The sequence below is a fragment of the Dendrobates tinctorius genome, unplaced genomic scaffold (assembly GCF_039654945.1).
Source record: "Dendrobates tinctorius isolate UK_male_01 unplaced genomic scaffold, ASM3965494v1 ptg000086l, whole genome shotgun sequence".
Classification (NCBI taxonomy): Eukaryota; Metazoa; Chordata; class Amphibia; order Anura; family Dendrobatidae; genus Dendrobates; species Dendrobates tinctorius.
This window is the reverse complement of record NW_027361754.1, coordinates 46,512,501-46,532,176: the sequence shown is the minus strand read 5'-3', so window position 1 is coordinate 46,532,176 and position 19,676 is coordinate 46,512,501. Positions and strand designations below refer to the sequence as shown.

General features: G+C 45.1%; 1 protein-coding gene across 2 annotated transcripts in view; it reads left to right on the top strand.

Moving 5' to 3' along the window:
• KLHL17 (kelch like family member 17) overlaps positions 1-19,676 on the top strand; it is a 102,826-nt gene that overhangs the window by 60,710 nt on the left and 22,440 nt on the right. For both annotated transcript variants that reach the window (XM_073585345.1, XM_073585346.1), the window contains exons 5-10: positions 6,148-6,264; positions 6,342-6,555; positions 8,362-8,506; positions 8,725-8,892; positions 12,699-12,787; positions 13,067-13,140. In XM_073585345.1, the coding sequence (XP_073441446.1) occupies positions 6,148-6,264; positions 6,342-6,555; positions 8,362-8,506; positions 8,725-8,892; positions 12,699-12,787; positions 13,067-13,140 (807 nt within the window). The remainder of the gene's footprint in view (positions 1-6,147; positions 6,265-6,341; positions 6,556-8,361; positions 8,507-8,724; positions 8,893-12,698; positions 12,788-13,066; positions 13,141-19,676) is intronic.

Here is a 19,676-nt window from a genome sequence, read left to right as displayed (position 1 = left end):
CCATAGTTCGTTACTCTCGGCCTCGCAGTGCGGGCAGTCCCGTTTTCCTCCCCCACTGTCTTAGGGATTTTTCCATCTCCCCTACTCCCTGGAACAGTCTTACCGGTTCCACGTGGAGATGATGAAGAACGAGGTGGGGTAGCGTCGTCTCGGAGTCCTTCCGCCACGGAGTAACGTTCAACCAGATCCACCAGTTGATCTGCCGTCGTAGGATTTCCATGGCTTACCCACTTCCTCAGGGCTGGCGGTAGAGCTCTCAGGTACTTGTCCATGACGACTCTCTGGATTATCTCTGGCGCTGTCAGCACCTCGGGTTGTAGCCACTTCTTCGTCACGTGGATCAGGTCGAACATCTGTGACCGCGGTGGTTTATCCGGCTGATAAGTCCATTGATGCACTCTCTGTGCACGGACAGCGGTCGTCACTCCCAGCCGGGCCAAGATCTCGGCTTTCAGTTTGTCAAAGTCCTGCGCGGCTTCAGGTTCTAAGTCATAATAAGCCTTTTGGGCCTCACCGGAAAGAAACGGGGCAATCAGGCCGGCCCATCGTGCCTTCGGCCATTTTTCTCTCACTGCCGTCCGTTCAAACGTGGTCAGGTATGCCTCGACGTCATCTTCGGTCGTCATCTTCTGCCAGTACCGACTCACGTGAATCACTCTCGACTCGGCTTCCAGGTTAAGCTCAGGTAAGCTTGCCAAGCGCTGCGCCACCTGCTGGAGAAGCGAACGATCGGTAACTGTCATGTCCACCAACTCCTTCAGCTGGGCCATCATCACCCGATTAGCTTCTTGCTGGACGGCGGTGGACTGTACCAGCGCTTTCACCACGTCCTCCATGCTCATGCTTGCAACGTGATGCCCACATTCTCCACCACAATGTGATAAAACACTCCGGGATCGCCTTTGCTGGGGTCAAAGGTCACGTGCATTCAGCATGAAACTCAGGCGCAGAGCTGGGATTCGTGTATAACTGACCCTGAGTCAGGTTTATTAATGGTGAAAGCAATGCAAAAGGAAATAAAACATAAAACAAATCCTTGCCTGTCCGGCACTAACTAAACAATGGACAACCTAACTACCAACTGGCGGCCTTCTCCCGTCCAGCCAAACCACAGTTGCAGTGGGCACTGCTTCCACTCACGTGTGTGTCTCTCACACAGACAGGCTCTCTGTGTTCCCAGGCTGAGACACTCACACAACCACCTTGCATCCTTTTATATCCACCCCCCATTATCCATTAGTAAGCAGGTGCGATACTGACCAGACTAGGCCACATAGGAAAGGAATCTGGGCGAGATATACCTGCCCTCATCCACTATTCCCACATGATTCTCACAGTGCACTTATCTGAGTCCTGTGACGCTAACAGGCTCAGCCTTTTGTGTTTATTACACTTAGGCGACTCTGTGAATAAACAGAGATCGCTCAGCGCACCTGGGTGACGTTTAACCCGCGTGCGTCATACCGCCATATTGTACCGCCGCCATTGTCTAGCTGCGGTGTTAACACCTTCTGCACGGTGGACCCCGAGCGGCGAACGCACTTTATTATTTATTTATTTAGTGCATTCCGCCGTTCCTAACACAAACAAGACTTAATACTTGGTGGTAAAACCCTTGTTGGCAAGCACAGTAGTAAGGCTGGTTTCACACTTGCGTTTTTTTGCGCTGTTTTTTAGCGCAAAAAAAGCATGCGTTTTTTTCCCTATACTTTAACATGGGTGCGTATATATGCTCATACATATGCGTTTGGACGCGTTTGTATGCTCATGCGTTTTTTTTGTAGTGTGCGCTCGGGCGCACAAAATGCATCCTGTTACATTTTGTGTGCGTCCGACTTGCCCCAAAAAAACGCATGCGCACACAATGCGTTTTTTTTACAGCAAAAGACCCATTAAAGTATATGGGTTTTTTAAAAAAAAAAAAAACGCACCAAAACCCGCAAAAAAACACACACACGCATGATGCGTTTTTTTCATGCTTTTGTGTGCGCAAAAAAAGCGCAGCAAAAAAACACAGGTGTGAAAGTAGCCTAAGATGTTTTTTGTAGTTGATAATGAGGTTTGCGCACATGTCAGGAGGAATTTTGGTCCACTCCTCTTTGCAGATCAACTCTAAATCATTAAGACTTTGAAGCTGTCACTTGACAACTCGGAGCTTCAACTCTCTCCATAAGTTTTCTATGGGATTAAGGTCTGGAAACTGGCTAGGCCACTCCATGACCTTAATGTGCTTCTTTTTGAACCACTCCTTTGTTGCCTTGGCTGTATGTTTTCGGTCATTGTCTTGGTGGAAGACCCAGCCACGACCCATTTTTGATGTCCTGGCGGAGGGAAGGAGGTTGTCACTCAGGAATTTACGATACATGGCTTCATCCATTCTCCCATTGATGCGGTAAAGTAGTCCCCTGCCTTTAGCAGAGAAACACCCCCAAAACATAATGTTTCCACCACCTCCATGCTTGATAGTGGGGACAGTGTTCTTTGGGTCATAGGCAGCAATTCTCTTCCTCCAAACACGGCAAGTTGAGTTAATGCCAAAGATCTCAATTTTTGTCTCATCTGACCACAGCACCTTCTCCCAGTCACTCAAGAGAATCATCAAGGTATTCATTGGCAAACTTCAGAGGTGCCTGCACATGTGCCTTCTTGAGCAGGGGGACCATGCGGGCACTGTAGGATTTTAACCCCTTCGCCACCCAGCCTGTTTTCACCTTTCTGACCCCGCCAATTTTTACAATTCTGACCACTGTCCCTTTATGAGGTAATAACTCTGGAACGCTTCAACGGATCCTGATGATTCTGAAATTGTTTTCTCGTGACATATTGAACTTTATGATAGCAGTAACAGGAGAAAATGGTCTGCTAAAGTTGTTGTGCAATTTCTCCTGAGTACACCGATACCCCAACTTTGGGGGAAACCACTACTTTGGTGCAGGGCTCGTAGGTCTCCCTCCCAGGGCTGTGGGGTACTCGGTACCGGGCCGGTCTCTCAGATGGGAATGTCACAGCAGCGGTGACCCGGTCCGTGGCCCTGGGTGCCCAAGTAAAAGAGAGATTGAATGGTGAAATGTAGTGGAAATGAATAGTTCATGACGCCACCTGTGGTGTTCGGCAAGGAAGGTGTTAAGCCGACGCTGCATGCAGATCCTCTGGGACTGATGGTATGGCGCAGCAAAGATTTTATAGCTCCCCACAGGTAGAGCTGTAGTCCCAGGGCAGTGTAGATGTAGAGGCCAAGGGAAGGCGTAGGTGAAGCAATGTCGAGCACCAACATGTAGCAGTGCCAGGGGTGTTGGCGCAGGAATAAGTGGAGGACACCAGAGCATGCAGTTCCAAAGCTTTACTCACAGTCTGTTGTGCAAACAGGTGCCTGCCTCCGTGCCGTGTCCTCCGGGTCAGGGACTCAGTCAACCTCCAGGCCAGATGGAATACTCCTTTCCAACACCCCGCCAACATGTGTCTTTCTGAACGTCTCCTCTTATAGCGCCTTTAGATGAAGTACACCTAGTACTGAGTTACACTGGAGTTCCTCCTGTCCGATGTTCCTATGAACTCTACTTGTACGGCAGACAGCTGTAGCCTGCTTCGGGGACTCCTTGCTACTAAGTCCCGGCTCACTATCCAGTTGCTGTTGTGCCCCCAAGTCTTGTGTGGGAATAAAGCGGTCACTACTTCTATTCCTCCGGTGTCTGCTGCAGGACCATTAGTATCCATACAACCTCGGGGACCAGGCCCCGGCCTTGCGCTTAGAACTTCTAGGAAGGGTTCTCCTCTAACCCACGTCCTCTGTTCTCTTTTACTCCTCACGTTCCGTACTAATCCTTTCTTTCTATGGAGAATCAGGCTTTCAGTCTATGTTGCTCTCTCTCTTACTTTCCCGTGCCAGCAGACCCAGGTCACTGGGATCTGCTGCAGCACTTCCATCCATCTATCCCTCTCTCCGGGGATCTTCTCTCCAGCTCTCTAATCAACTGACTTCTAATCCTAAACTCTTCCCGCTCCTTGTAATGTAAACTAACTCCACCCACCTCCCAGCACGTTTCGTGTTCCAAGCAGGGAGCCACCAATGGTTGCTTTGCTACACTACTTTGTGGTGTGGGGTGCAGGTGTTGGAGTGTGGTTGGGAGCCTCCACCCTACCTGGATAGTGGGATACCACACCTCAGGAGGAGGTGCAGTACCTCTGTGGCGACTGAGCCTCAGGGGCGCCACACTCGGAATGGAATGAGTGACGTTTTCGATTGCAGACTTTGATGGAATAGTCTGCGGGCATCATGTTGTGTTTGAAGAGCCCCTGATGTGCCTAACAGTTCAAATCCCCCACAAGTGACCCCATTTTGGAAACTACACCCTGAAGGAATTTATCTAGAGGCATAGTTTTATAGTAATGATTATAATGCTTTTTGGTTTTTCTGGTGTATGAATTTATAATGTGGTATTATGTGTAAGATGTGCAGGGTACATCAGATTATAAAAGTGTGTTGTGTCAGCAGGGTATAAACTAATTTTATTAATTTGTGGATGTGTGGTATGCTTTGAAACAATCCTTAATGCAAAGGCCAGGTTTCTCAGGGCAGGTTTCACAATGGTAAGTTGCATCCTTTCACATTCCCTTCTTGGAGCATAGTCTGCACTGTTTTTGTGATCATCCTGTCCTCGCTGTTTGGGGAATCTGTCATGGGAAATGTTGACCTGGGACAATACGGGCGCTATCAAATTCAGACGTACTGGGACCCTCACCTCCATGAGTGCCAAACATTAGGGCCTTGATGACTACCTCCTGAAACTGAAGGAAATACCCCATATTGCCTGCAGATCGGAACAGCACAAAAGCATTGTACAGTGCCATCTGTACAATGTGCACGGCCATGCAGCTGTACCTCTTGCAGGAGGGTCTTGAAGAGTGGGATGCTGGTATAAAAGTTATCAATGTAGAGGTGATAACCCTTATCCAACAGTGGGTGCAGCAATTCCCACACAATTTTCCCACTTATCCCCAGGACGGGGGGCATTCAAGGGGGTTAATCTGGGTGTCCTTCCTCTCGTGTGTACCCTGAGGTACTCCCGCACAGTTTGTACAGCTTTATTCCGTACCTGGACCTCTTACTGGGCAGGTATTGTCGGAATGTTAGCCTCCCTTTGAAGTCAATGAGAGATTCATCAATAGCGATGTCCCTCTGGGGTGTGTACGCCTCATCAAACCACTGGTGAAATTTTATATAGACTACCAAAGGACACTGTGCATTATCACTATAGTGCAAAAATTTATGGATCACTTTAAACCGTTTCCTTGTCATGGCCATGCGGAATATCTGTGTACTGTAGAGAATGTCAGTACTTCAGTATTGCCGAAGCTCTGTTTTTTTTATTATGCCCATATGCAGCACAATTCCACAATATGTCATCATCTCTGCTGCAGTTACAAGGGTCCATCTGGCGTATGATGACGTGAGATTTTGGGTCAAAAATTGTTATGCATACAGGTTTGTCTGGGCCACCATAAGATTTATTATTTCATCACTGAAAAAGAATTTGAAGAAGTCAATTTCAGTGAGGCCAGTGATGTCAAACTGGATTGCCGAGTTGCTGATGAAATCCGCAATGACAGGCTGATAATTTTCAGGGGGTGCAATCCATATGGGATCGATTGCTGCAGGATTTGCCTGGGTCCTAGGGCGCCTTGTTGGGGGTCCTTCCTCACTAGATAAGGAGGAGGAGGCGGAATAGAGGATTGTGGGATTGATTATTTGAGGTCTGAAAGTACTGTTTTTTTTTTGTTTTGTTTTTTTAATTTTGACCATTTCTCCTTTTCAGAAAAAAAAAATGATTGCTTGGAAGTTTAGAGACATGTTGTCAGAAGTTTGTAGACTAAAAGAACAATTTATATTTTGCTGAAAAATATACCTACAAAGAGAAAAATCAGACAAACTGAACATTTGAAAGTGGTCTCTTAATTTTTGCCAGAGCTGTATATAATGTTATAGTATGTCATTCAGGAATTTTTTTTCCTATGTGGATGATTTCTGCTTGTTTATTATCTGAAATCTGCTTACATAAAAGCTCCCTAAATAAATGAAGTGTTGGCACCATGCATATGTGTTGTTATGGTCCTCATGTCATAGTATCTAATTTATATAATGTATTCTAGGTGCTGGACCTTATCTCCAGTGACAGTCTGAATGTCCCTTCTGAGGAGGAGGTGTACCGAGCTGTCCTAAACTGGGTCAAACATGATGTGGATGGTAGGAGACAGCACGTTCCCCGGGTGAGAATCATACGTATGAACTGACAAATCTGCCTGCAGCATCTCATGTGGTGCCTGACTCTCCCTTTTTCCTGCAGTTAATGAAGTGTGTGCGGCTGCCCTTGCTGAGCAGGGATTTCCTGATGAGCAGTGTAGACACAGAGCTTCTTGTACGTCACCATTCGGAGTGCAAAGACCTTTTGATTGAGGCGCTCAAGTACCACCTGATGCCAGAACAGCGTGGGGTTCTCAGTAACAGTCGAACCCGACCAAGGCGTTGCGAGGGAGCCAGCACTGTGCTTTTTGCAGTAGGTGAGAAGATAAAATACTTTTTTCTATATACTATGGCTAGAAACACTCTTGTTACAGATTGGAGTAGGTCTGGACTGCCAGAACAAAATGACTGGTAAATTATGTAGACTTCTTCATCTTCTCCCATTGTTGCTGTCTTACAACCTTCCAACTCTTTTGCACGGTTAGTCCACCTCTACCCACATTACTGTTCTCCTTCTCCCTTCACCCACAATGACTGCGTGACAAGCTCAGTTCAAAATATTAACAAGGTCCATAACATGTCCCCTTCATACATCTCTGCCCTAATCTCCTGATACCTTCCCTACATGTCATCTCCAGTCCATAACCTGTCCTCTGTGTACTTCTCTGCCCTAATTTCCTGATATCTCTTTGCATATAATCTCCAGTCCATAACCTTTCCTCTCCGTACATGTCTACCCTAATCTCCTGATAACTCCCCACATGTCATCTCCAGTCCATAACCTGTCCTCTCTTTACATCTCTGCCCTAATTTCCTGATACATGTAATCTCCAGTCCATAACCTGTCCTCTCCTTACATATCTACTCTTGTTGGCATATGCAACAGAAATGGACTTATTGTTTATGTAAAGGAGGACTTTACACTAGCCTGACAGCACATGGCGATAGTGTGAAGTTAAATGTTTGCTGTGTTGTGGGGAGGGAAGCTCTCTTGTTATTGTTAGTTTTACTTTAGCTTTTGACTGTATTATACCAGCAGCACGGGCTGTGTGCTTCTGAATTCTTATCTCATTTTTACCCATAAGAAGTAAATGCTGTTTACTCAAGGTAACGTGCTCACTGAAGTTACCTGTGTACAGGTGGATTCTCAAAAGATATACTCTGCTACAGTTCTAATCTGATACCTTTCCTACACGCCATCTCCAGTCCATAACCTGTCCTCTCTGTACATCTCTGCCCTAATCTCCTGATATCTCTTTGCATATAATCTCCAGTCCATAACCTTTCCTCTCCGTACATGGCTACCCTATTCTCCTGATAACTCACCACATGTCATCTCCAGTCCATAACCTGTCCTATTCTTACATCTCTGTCCTAATCTCCTGATACCTTCCCTACATATCATCTCCAGTCCATAACCTGTCCTCTCCTTACATGTCTGCCCTAATATCCTGATACCTCCTCATATGTTATCCCAGTCCATAACCTGTCCTCTCCATACATTTACCCTAACCTCCAGATACCTTACGAAATGTAATCTCCAGTCCATAACCTGTTCTTTCCATACGTCTGAGTCCTAATCTTCTTATATCTTCCCTCATCTCCAGTCTATAACCTGCCCCCTCCATTTATCTCTGCCTTGATCCCCTGATACCTCCCAACATTTAATCTCCAGTCTGTAATCTGTCCCCTTCTTACATCTGTCCTAATGTCCTGATACATCCTCACGTCATCACCAGACCTCCTTCTTTGTTGTCGTCTCTACTCCTTTTACAACCATCGCCAAGATTTTCTCCCGTGCTTTCCCCCTGCTTTAAAACTCACTACCCCAACACATCAGACAATATCCAAAAACTTCATAAATAACCTAAAACACAACCTCTTCAGAATAGCTAAAAGCCTACAATACCCCTATTGCCACCACACTACCATATAAGCTACTTCCACTCTCATCTGACATCTTCTTCATCCTTTCCTTGTAGATTATAAACCCTCTAGGCAAGGCCATCTCCCTCTACACAAAACTGACACTTATTTAGTACGTGTATATTTTACTTGTTTTGTCTGGTGTTATATACCTACACTTTTTGTGTGTGTGTTTTTTTTCCTTTTTTTGTCTGTAGGTGGTGGCAGTCTCTTTGCCATACACGGTGACTGTGAAGCATATGATACCCGTACTGACCGGTGGCACATGGTGGCTTCTATGTCTACAAGACGGGCCCGCGTGGGTGTGGCAGCTATTGGAAATAAACTTTATGCGGTGGGTGGGTGAGTATTCCTAGCGATGAATGGGTTACTTGATTAAATACAAAAAGGGCAGAAAGATCTGGCTGTTGCAGTACAACATGCCTGATCCTTTTGTTCTCGGTGGAGATAACCTGCTGCCAGATGTGTGTGGCATTATCTTCCTCCAAGCTGCGGTACTGTCTTGTTATAATGTTATCTGGTTAATATGTGTAGCTGATCCACTTACTTCCTCATTACAGCTATGATGGGACGTCTGACCTTGCTACAGTAGAGTCGTACGACCCCGTGACAAACACTTGGCAGCCGGAAGTCTCTATGGGAACGCGGCGAAGTTGTCTTGGTGTAGCAGTGCTTCATGGACTGCTGTATGCTGCCGGGGGATATGATGGTGCTTCTTGTCTGAACAGGTGCAGAATACTAATAATACTAGTAATCAAATAAAAAAGAGAGAGAAGCCAGCGCTGCCTATGGTCAGAACACAGATACATAAAGTGCATATGTAGTGACCTGGTCCAGACTGGGTATGTCACTTTAAGTAACTCTGGACCGTGAGTAGCTTTTGTATACCTCAACTCACTCCTAAGTTATCCTTTTACTGTTATATGGTTTAAATGAATCCATTACTCACTTATCTCATATATTCATGATTTATATATTATTCTCACAATGTGAAATCTGACACAAGAATTGAGAGTTATCCTATTTATTAGTCAGTGACCCTGTCACCAGGGTTCTGCAACGTTCCCTGAGGAGTCTGGTTCAAGATGTGACCCAGAGCAGACCTCATGTGAGGGGTCTCCCGACCCCCTCTAGGCTCCAAGCCTGGAGGTTCATCTTTCTCTACATCTCAAGACTTACAGCCAGGCCTAATGCCTTGGATCTTCCCCTGACTTTTACAGCCAAGATAGCTGAAGACTTTTACGCCTTTTTATCCTGGATCCCCGCTGACCGGTTTAAGGCATGTTTCTCCAGCATTAGGTCACACTAAATGTGTACAGAAGAACCTATTGCTCTGCGTGTTATGGAAATTGAGGTTCCCCTGCCTCACCGCAAATTATCCATTATTTACTTCAAGTATATTTCTGCATGTACCGTGACCAGCTGAGAGAGTGAATACGGGATTTCAGGTCTGTACATATTGCCATATATTCCCTCTTCTGCCTTAATGCCACCAAGAGACTTTGAACTTCTTATAATTATCTACAAGTTCTGCTCCTAACTAATACAGGTTCTTAAAGCTCCAGAACCTCAATTCTGCGTCAGAATCCAATCCTGAACTGTATTGGCCGTGGATTCCCCAAGTGAACTGATACCATAACTCCATGTTATTTCTCCCCGTTCTGCTGAAGTAAAGCAGCTGTTATCTCCGAGGCCTGTTGTCTGTGGTTATTCTATCGGCTGTGGACACTGCGTGGGGGTGGATAACAGTGAACGGAATGGCCCCATACCAGGGCTGTTTCAATAAAAGTGGCGTCACGAACAGGATATATTCCTCTATGCCTTTCTATTGTTGTGGCACTACAAGGCTCAGAAGTGCTTATTAACCCGTATCTTGCCAGTGTATTCTAAAGACTGTTTCCTGGTATATACTACACATATGCACATATTGACTTCTAACTGTACTTCAAAAATGAGACATTTAGCAAACAATTAATCAATTCTTTGAGCCACCCCGCCATGCCAATTCTCACATGGGGCAGTCCTACTCTACGTTTTTATATTCGCTGTGCCATTACGGCCTCCTAAATGTATTAAAAGCAAGACCACATTAAATGCAAAATGTACCTGAAGCGTTTCTGAATCACTCCCATGGCGCAAGAAAGGGCGAACGCAGATAAAGATTGACCAGGTCCAGGCATAGACATATCAAGTCCAATCTCCACACTGCCTAACCAGCAACCACAGATGAAGGGTGAAACAGGCCCAGACACAGGTGCACAATCAAACAGAACCTGGGGCAGGGCTGCTGTATGTGTGTACAGCCGCCTAGATCAATCACAATGAATACAGAAAGAAAGGCGTGCATAACCCAGAGCGCACGCAACAGTGGTTGTCAACCACAGCCAATATCAAATAACAAAAGAGAGAGAAGCCAGCGCTGCCTATGGTCAGAACGCAAATACATAAAGTGTATATGCACATATTGATTTCTAATTGTACTTAAAAAATGAGATATTGAGCAAAGAATTGATCAATTCTTTGAGCCACTCCGCCACGCCAAGGCATTCTCACATGGGGCAGTCCTACTCTACGTTTTTTATATTTGCTGTGCCATTACGGCCTCCTAAATGTATTAAAAGCAAGACCACATTAAATGCAAAATGTACCTGAAGCGTTTCTGAATCACTCCCATGGTGCCAGAAAGGGCGAGCACAGATAAAGATTGACCAGATCCAGACATAGACATATCAGGTCCAATCTTCACACTGCCTAACCAGCAAACCACAGACTGCTGTATGGTGCCGGGGGATATGATGGTGCTTCTTGTCTGAACAGGTGCAGAATACTAATAATACTAGTAATTAGCAGGATTATTGGCAATATCTGGGGTGCAGAGGATAACCGGGGTCCCTTGTGCTAAGAATGGATCGGAGACCTCCTCACTGACCTTAATATTTGTCAGCCACATGATGTTCCTTTTAAAGGGTAACTTAACTATTAAAAATGCTCCTATTTTATTAGTGTTGAGACCCTCCCACTGATTGTTCTAAGGGGCAGCTTTTTTTGAGTGTGAGTAGAGCGATGGAGTGGCTCACTGGAAAGTCTACATACCGCTCCTGCCTCTTCCCCTTGGCGAGCAATTGGTTGGCGGTCTCGGTATCCAGTCCCTTATTAATCAATACTACTGCCTATAGCATATCATACCAGTAAACCTCCTTGTCAACTACCCACAGGATAGGTGATAATTATTGATCAGTGACGGTCCAACAGCTATGACCCGCATCAATTGTCAAAATGGAGCACTTTTATCCCCATTGAAATGCGTCTACCCTACTGTTGCTCCATTCTTTCCCTATGAAACGTTGCACGTGACTTTTTCCAGCATTCCCATAGAGAATGAATAGATTGGCGGTCAGGTATGCCACCTGCCACTCCATTTTGTAACAGAAGTAAAAGTGCCCCGTCGGGATAAAAATACACTGTTCTTCTGGGGATAGGTAAATTCATTAGACAACCCTTTTAAAAGTTTTCCGCTACTTTAACTTAAGGTACTGTCACACTTAGCGATGTACCAGCGATCCCGACCAGCGATATGACGCGGTCAGGATCGCTGGTACATCGCTAAGTGGTCGCTAGTGAGCTGCCACACAGGCAGATCTCACTAGCGACATCGCTGGGGACGGGGATCGCTACTTACCTGTCACACTAGGCGATCCTGCGTCCTCCCGCCCGGCTCCACGCGTCGCTCGTCCTCACAGCAGGAAGCTGACGACGAGAAACAGTCCTGAACGTTCTCGCGCGATCAGCGATAATCAGCGGGGGAGCCGGTCGTAGGTAAGTATCAGACACAGAGATATCGCTAGCAATATCGCTATAACGTCACTAGTTATAGCGATATTGCTAGCGATATCTCTTAGTGTGACATGCCCTTTAGCACCACCATGGAGCCAATTGTAAACTAAGATAGAAAAAAACTCATTCTGAACTATCAGACCCCTGCCGCTCTTCTGCATTGCTCCAGTTGCCCTGTGCGGCTCTCTTGCCTTCGCTTGCTATAGGGGGCTTTGGGTGACTCTTGCAACCAATCGAATAAACAGTCCCCACTGCTGTTGATACTGATTGGCTGCAGTGGTTGCCTGATGACTCCCACTGGAAGGGAAGCCAGGAGACCAGATAATGGAAAGCCCCGAAGTAGTGTATAACCCCTTATAATGGTGGCTCTATTGCAAATACTAATGGGCAGAGAGACGTGTACATCCTTGGATGCACTGGCGGACACAGACTGAAAAGGGTCCTTGTGCAAGAACAATATATGGGCTCTTTCCAGACCAATAGCTTATCATAATGCACCTTTTTTGGAGGTGGTAGTGGTCCCCTTACCACCCGTGCCCCTCTGCAGTTGCACCAATGAATGTCTGCCCCTGTTTTAACAGGCCTTGCCTAATAGTAAGAATGGTGTATATGCAAAGGTTTTACACATTGGTGAGATTATCATTAATTACTGGTAGATGGTTACTCTTATGTCATTACTAATATTGCGCTATCATTTCAGTGCAGAGCGTTATGACCCCCTCACCGGAACATGGACGTCCATCGCTGCGATGAGTACTAGACGCAGATATGTCCGTGTGGCAACACTTGGTGAGTCTTTTTCTACTTATAATACTTTAATATCCCCTTTCCTAGCAATGACGTGTGATGCTCCTTGTGCCCATCTTCACAAAATAATAGTATATGAGGGAGAGCTCTGGCACGTTGCACCTAGCTCCGTGATTATTCTCTTCCCCATATTAGATGATTGGTCCCAACGAAATTGACGTAAATCCCATGTTTATGGCCAGCTCTAGGGCAGATGTGGGGACAAGGAGGAGAATATGAGATGCTAATTATTTTTTGTATTTTACTTTTTAATATTTTTAGATGGTAACCTCTATGCAGTTGGGGGATATGACAGTTCTTCTCACTTAGCCACGGTGGAAAAATATGAACCTCAAGTAAGTGTCTAACCATTGATATAATAATATCTGTGAAATATATACAGATTATTTTCCCTTTATTCTAGTTTTGCTTTAGGTTATTGCTTAGTAATAATTCCTTAATACGAGTATATACCGAAGACTAAAAACAGCATGCAAGCTTTTTGCAATCCAATAATTCATGATAATGCTCCCCTTTGTTACTTTAGAGGTGGTAATGGGGTCCTTACCTCTTGGACCCCTGAGCAGGTGGATAGGTTCTACCAATGATTTCTCTACCCCTGTTTTGGACTACATAGGGCCCATATATTGTTCAAGTACAGTGGCTTCTTCTGTCTTTGTTTGCCTCTGTCAAAACCATAGAGGTTGTTGTTTTTGCTTGGATTCTTCGGGGAAGGCGTTTTACTGGATTTTGGAATAAGGTTTCAGTGTTTCACATCCATTTGGTTGACTGTCAGGTTGGGCATGTTTGACTGGTAGATAGTGAAGCACGATTCATTATTAAAGTGTTTCTACTGTTCCATCCCACACTTGCTATTTGATACTGTAGGGATTCATGCTCAGCAGTAGGCACTTGTTTAGCACAGGATGAGGTCTTGGTGCAAAACAAGGTAAGGTTTATTACATTTTTCTGCACTCCAAATGAAAATGCTTTCTCCAGCATAAGGAAATAACATGTAACAGCTTTTCTTTATCCCAAAAATGTATAATAAACCACACAGTCCTTTTGTCAGGGTAGGCACAGTACAGTAGCATGGTTGTAATCACACCACAGCAAGGGCATTGGTTATCTCAAGCACAGTCTAAATCAACACTGACTTCTCTCCAGCTGCACTACACAGAGGAGTTTTCACCTCCCAGACAGCTCACATTTGCTGGTCCCTCTCCAACTCTAAAGCCCCCGTTACACACTGCGATATCGCTAGCAATATCACTGTAAAGTCACCGATTTTGTGACGTTGCAGCGATATTGCTAGCGATATTGCTGCATGTGATACATACCTCCGACCTGCTCCCCCGCTGGTTATCGCTGATCGCGCTCCTGGACCATTCCTCGTCGGCCACTTCCTGCTGGGCTTCCTGTGGCGCCGACGAGCGACGCGTAGAGCCGGGCGGGAGGACGCAGTATCGCCGCGTCTGACAGGTAAGTAGCGACCCCCGCTATGTCGCTGGTGAGATCTGCCTGTGTGGCAGCTCACTAGCGACCACCTAGCGATGCACCAGCGATCCTGACCGCGTCATATCGCTAGTCGGGATCGCTGGTGCATCGCTAGGTGTAACGGTACCCTAACACACAGACTGCTCAGCTTCCCCCACCTGACTGAATACAAAGGAGCACAGGGCCTAGCTCTAGCCATGGCTAGCCAGGGGCGTGTGTAAGAGGTGTGGATTGGACTGTCACATTCCTATCCCTGAAGACACAAATCGCATCAATGTTGTGCAATGTGAACAGTGTGCTGTGTCTTTGCGAAATATCCTAATGTAATGTACCTTGTGAAATGTAACATGTTCCTGTGTGATATATAGAGTGTGATAAGCATTGAAAGTGTAATAGGGATAGTGTATAGTAATATAGGATGTGATAGAGTAAGGTAGAGTATAAGTATTAGTATAGTGCTGGTAGTGTACAGTATAAGACCTAGATAGTTGACTGTAAAATAGTGTTGAAGGGGAGTTCTGCCTAGCAACAGACAGCAGGGTGAGAGTTAAGAATGGGACTATCCCACAGTGTGAGAGGCTAGTGCTAGGGAAAGCAGACCACTCCCTGATAGTTAGTTAGATAGCATTTGGAGAGTAACAAGTGAGTAGTGCTGCCAAGGGATGATTTACAGATAGAGGAGACGGCATGAGGAATAGCGAGAGAATTACTGACGAGACTGAGAACTCTTACGGAAGGCGATGGCGGACAAGGGGCCAAATCAATAGAAACCCTAGAGTTTGCTAGTGCCGAAGGTAATGGCCCTAAAGAGGACTGAGAGCCTGAGATCATTGGGGTCCCGAGCGGTTGATTCAGGGTCTCCATAGTGATAGGACTCGGAACCACTGAGTGACTAAAAAAGAAACTTGCTGATGAGGACTGTGGCCAAGAGGCTGGGTTGTGATGACGTAGAGACGAAACCTATAAGCTGCAGAGTCCTGGAGTAGCCTACAGAGGAAGGATAGAGTGGGAAATGAAAGGCTTCTTACTGTGATGGAAACGTGCGTAAGACTTTGTACTCGCTATTCCTTGTACATAACCCGAATCAAGTTACCGTATGTTTTGTTTGAACTGAAGTCTCCTTTATTAATCTGTGGAGTTCGTGGTCCTGGACAGCCAACACCATCAGTTACAGGCGACATGCACTGGCATAATCCCCTCCCAACACCAACACCCAGCCAGGACATGTACAGACAGGTTCTATTCGCAATGAAGACGTGGGTGTGGAGCCGAGGACTGAAAGTGCACTGATAGTCCAACTAGTGCATTTGCAAGCTTAATTTGCATGGGACCAAAACATGAATTTTGACCTAATAGAGACCAGGAAAAATGACTGAATAGGTATAGTTCCAAATGTGTTTCCCTGTCAATTCCTGTAGTACCTCAGGTTACCTAGATACATTTTTACTCATAGCACCAGCTAAATTATGTTTTATAAAAAAAATAATATATACACTGACAAGCAAAAGGTTAACAATGTTTTGAACTTTTGGCTTTCAGGCTCCATATCTCATCATCCACTACAGCTTAGAACGTGAAACTACCATCATTTTATAGACAATCATCTTGGCTATCTCATATATAAATTAGCCTTGCAGCTATTTAGCATATGATTAGTTATGCAGATTCTCGTCATGTCACTGCATTGTTACTGTTTTGCTCCTGGTGATGGAAAAATATTTTTCTTCCTGAATACTACAAATTACAACCTTTTCTCACATTCTCTAATAGCTCAGTGTGTTATTAGGCTGATTCCCAAGCAAAAGGTCACTGATTAGAATCGAGGAGCAGCCATGAAGAAGATTTCCCAAAAATAGAGAGACAGCATTATCCAACTCATCGATAGCGGTCTCTCAAGGAAGGAAATTGTCAAACTGCATCATGTGAGTGCCATGACAGTTGGAAGAATCAGACATGAAGTCAATCCATCCATTCAAGAGGCCAAGAGGTAGACGTCCAGGCAAAATATCGGAGTCAGTAAGTCAGTTTACCACAAGGTCTATCTGTTCACGGCAGTGGAGGAGGCTCATAGGCTTCATAATAGTGAGATAACAGACGTCAATGCAAGCACTGTGCGATGCACGTTACGCAAGTCAGGAATGGTGGCCCAAAAAAAAGCGAAACTTCGACTTCAATATCGTCATAAGAAGCTCCGACTTGAGTTTACAAAAATTTTGAAAAGTGGACAGTAAAAGATTGGAAATGGGTGATTTGAATTGATGAGACTAAAGTCAATAGACTGGGTTCTGATGGGTGCAAATGGGTCTTGAAGAAACAAGGGAAACAGGGACTGGATTGAGAAATTGAAGGAAATGTCAAGTACAGTGGAGGAAACCTGATGATGTTGGGTTGTTTCACAGCAGAAGGTGTTGGATACTTGACAGAATCGATGACGGTCTCAATGCTGAGCTATATGTGAGTATCCTACAAGACGAGTTACTTCATACACTCGAGTACTATGGGTATGAAAAGGTCGACATAGTGTTTCAGCAGGTCAATAGAGTGTTTCAGCAGGTCAATAGCCCGAAGCAAATGTCGAGATTGGTGAAGAAATGATTTAGTGACCATGAAGTAGAGTTGCTGGATTGGCCTCGACACTCCCCAGACGTCAACCCAAGCGAACACTTGTGGGTAGAGTTGAAGATAACTTGTATACATACCCAAATGAGGCGACCAGTGTGCACCAAGTCTGGGAACTTGTAAAAGTGACCTGGAATCAGATTTTGGCTGAGACATGCTTGAATTCGATCAAGAGCAGCCCAGAAGGATTCAGACCGTGTTAAAAGCCAAAGGTGGATTTATAAAATATTAACATTTAAATTTAGATTTTTAGGAGCAAAAAAGTAATAATTCAGTGACATAACAAGAATCTGCATAACTAATCATATGTTAAATAGTTGCAAGTCAAATTTATGTCTGAGATGGCTAAGATGATTGTCTATAAAATAATGGTAGTCTTACGTTCAAAATTTCAAAACATTGTTGCTCTACTGCTTGTTTGTCTGTTTGTGTATGTATGTATGTGTGCATGTATGTGTGTGTGTGTGTATATATATATATACACTCACTGGCCACTTTATTAGGTACACCTGTCCAACTGTGTGTTAAGACTTAATTTCTAATCTGCCAATCACATGGCGGCAACTCAGTGCATTTAGGCATGTAGACATGGTCAAGACAATCTCCTGCAGTTCAAACCGAGCATCAGTATGGGGAAGAAAGGTGATTTGAGTGCCTTTGAACGTGGCATGATTGTTGGTGCCAGAAGGGCTGGTCTGAGTATTTCAGAAACTGCTGATCTACTGGGATTTTCACGCACAACCATCTCTAGGGTTTACAGAGAATGGTCCGAAAAAGAAAAAAAATCCAGTGAGCGGCAGTTCTGTGGCCGGAAATGCCTTGTTGATGCCAGAGGTCAGAGGAGAATGGGCAGACTGGTTCGAGCTGATAGAAAGGCAACAGTGACTCAAATTGCCACCCGTTACAACCAAGGTAGGCAGAAGAGCATCTCTGAACGCACAGTGCGTCGAACTTTGAGGCAGATGGGCTACAGCAGCAGAAGACCACACCGGGTACCACTCCTCTCAGCTAAGAACAGGAAACTGAGGCTACAATTTGCACAAGCTCATCGAAATTGGACAGTAGAAGATTGGAAAAACGTTGCCTGGTCTGATGAGTCTCGATTTCTGCTGCGACATTCGGATGGTAGGGTCAGAATTTGGCGTAAACAACATGAAAGCATGGATCCATCCTGCCTTGTATCAACGGTTCAGGCTGGTGGTGGTGGTGTCATGGTGTGGGGAATTTTTTCTTGGCACTCTTTGGGCCCCTTGGTACCAATTGAGCATCGTTGCAACGCCACAGCCTACCTGAGTATTGTTGCTGACCATGTCCATCCCTTTATGACCACAATGTACCCAACATCTGATGGCTACTTTCAGCAGGATAATGCGCCATGTCATAAAGCTCGAATCATCTCAGATTGGTTTCTTGAACATGACAATGAGTTCACTGTACTCAAATGGCCTCCTCAGTCACCAGATCTCAATCCAATAGAGCATCTTTGGGATGTGGTGGAACGGGAGATTCGCATCAGGGATGTGCAGCCGACAAATCTGCGCCAACTGTGTGATGCCATCATGTCAATATGGTCCAAAATCTCTGAGGAATGCTTCCAGCACCTTGTTGAATCTCTGCCACGAAGAATTGAGGCAGTTCTGAAGGCAAAAGGGGGTCCAACCCGTTACTAGCATGGTGTACCTAATAAAGTGGCCAGTGAGTGTATATATATATATATATATATATATATATATATATATATATATATATATATATATATATATATATATATATATATATATATATACACAGCTCAGACCAAAAGTTTGGACACAGCTTCTCATTCAAAGAGTTTTCTATATTTTCATGACTATTAAAATTGTAGATTCACTCTGAAGGCATCAAACCTATGAATTAACACATGTGGAATTATATAATTAACAAAAAAGTGTGAAACAACTGAAAATATGTCTTCTATTCTAGGTTCTTCAAAATAGCCACCTTTTGCTTTGATTACTGCTTTGCACACTCTTGGCATTCTCTTGATGAGCTTCAAGAGTTAGTCACCGGAAATGGTCTTCCAACAGTCTTGAAGGAGTTCCCAGAGATGCTTAGCACTTGTTGGCCCTTTTGCCTTCACTCTGCGGTCCAGCTCACCCCAAACCATCTCGATTGGGTTCAGGTCTGGTGACTGTGGAGGCCAGGTCATCTGGCGTAGCACCCCATCACTCTCCATCTTGGTCAAATAGCCCTTACACATCTTGGAGGTGTGTTTGAGGCCATTGTCCTGTTGAAAAATAAATGATGGTCCAACTAAACACAAACCGGATGGAATAGCATGCCGCTGCAAGATGCTGTGGTAGCCATGCTGGTCCAGTATGCCTTCAATTTTGAATAAATCCCCAACAGTGTCACCAGCAAAGCACCCCCACACCATCACACCTCCTCCTCCATGCTTCACAGTGGGAACCAGGCATGTAGAGTCCATCCCTTCACCTTTTCTGCGTCGCACAAAGACATGGTGGTTGGAACCAAAGATCTCAAATTTGGACTCATCAGACCAAAGCACAGATTTCCACTGGTCTAATGTCCATTCCTTGTGTTCTCTAGCCCAAACAAGTCTCTTCTGCTTGTGGCCTGTCCTTAGCAGTGGTTTCCTAGCAGCTATTTTACCATGAAGGCCTGCTGCACAAAGTCTCCTCTTAACAGTTGTTGTAGAGATGTGTCTGCTGCTAGAACTCTGTGTGGCATTGACCTGGTCTCTAATCTGAGCTGCTGTTAACCTGCGATTTCTGAG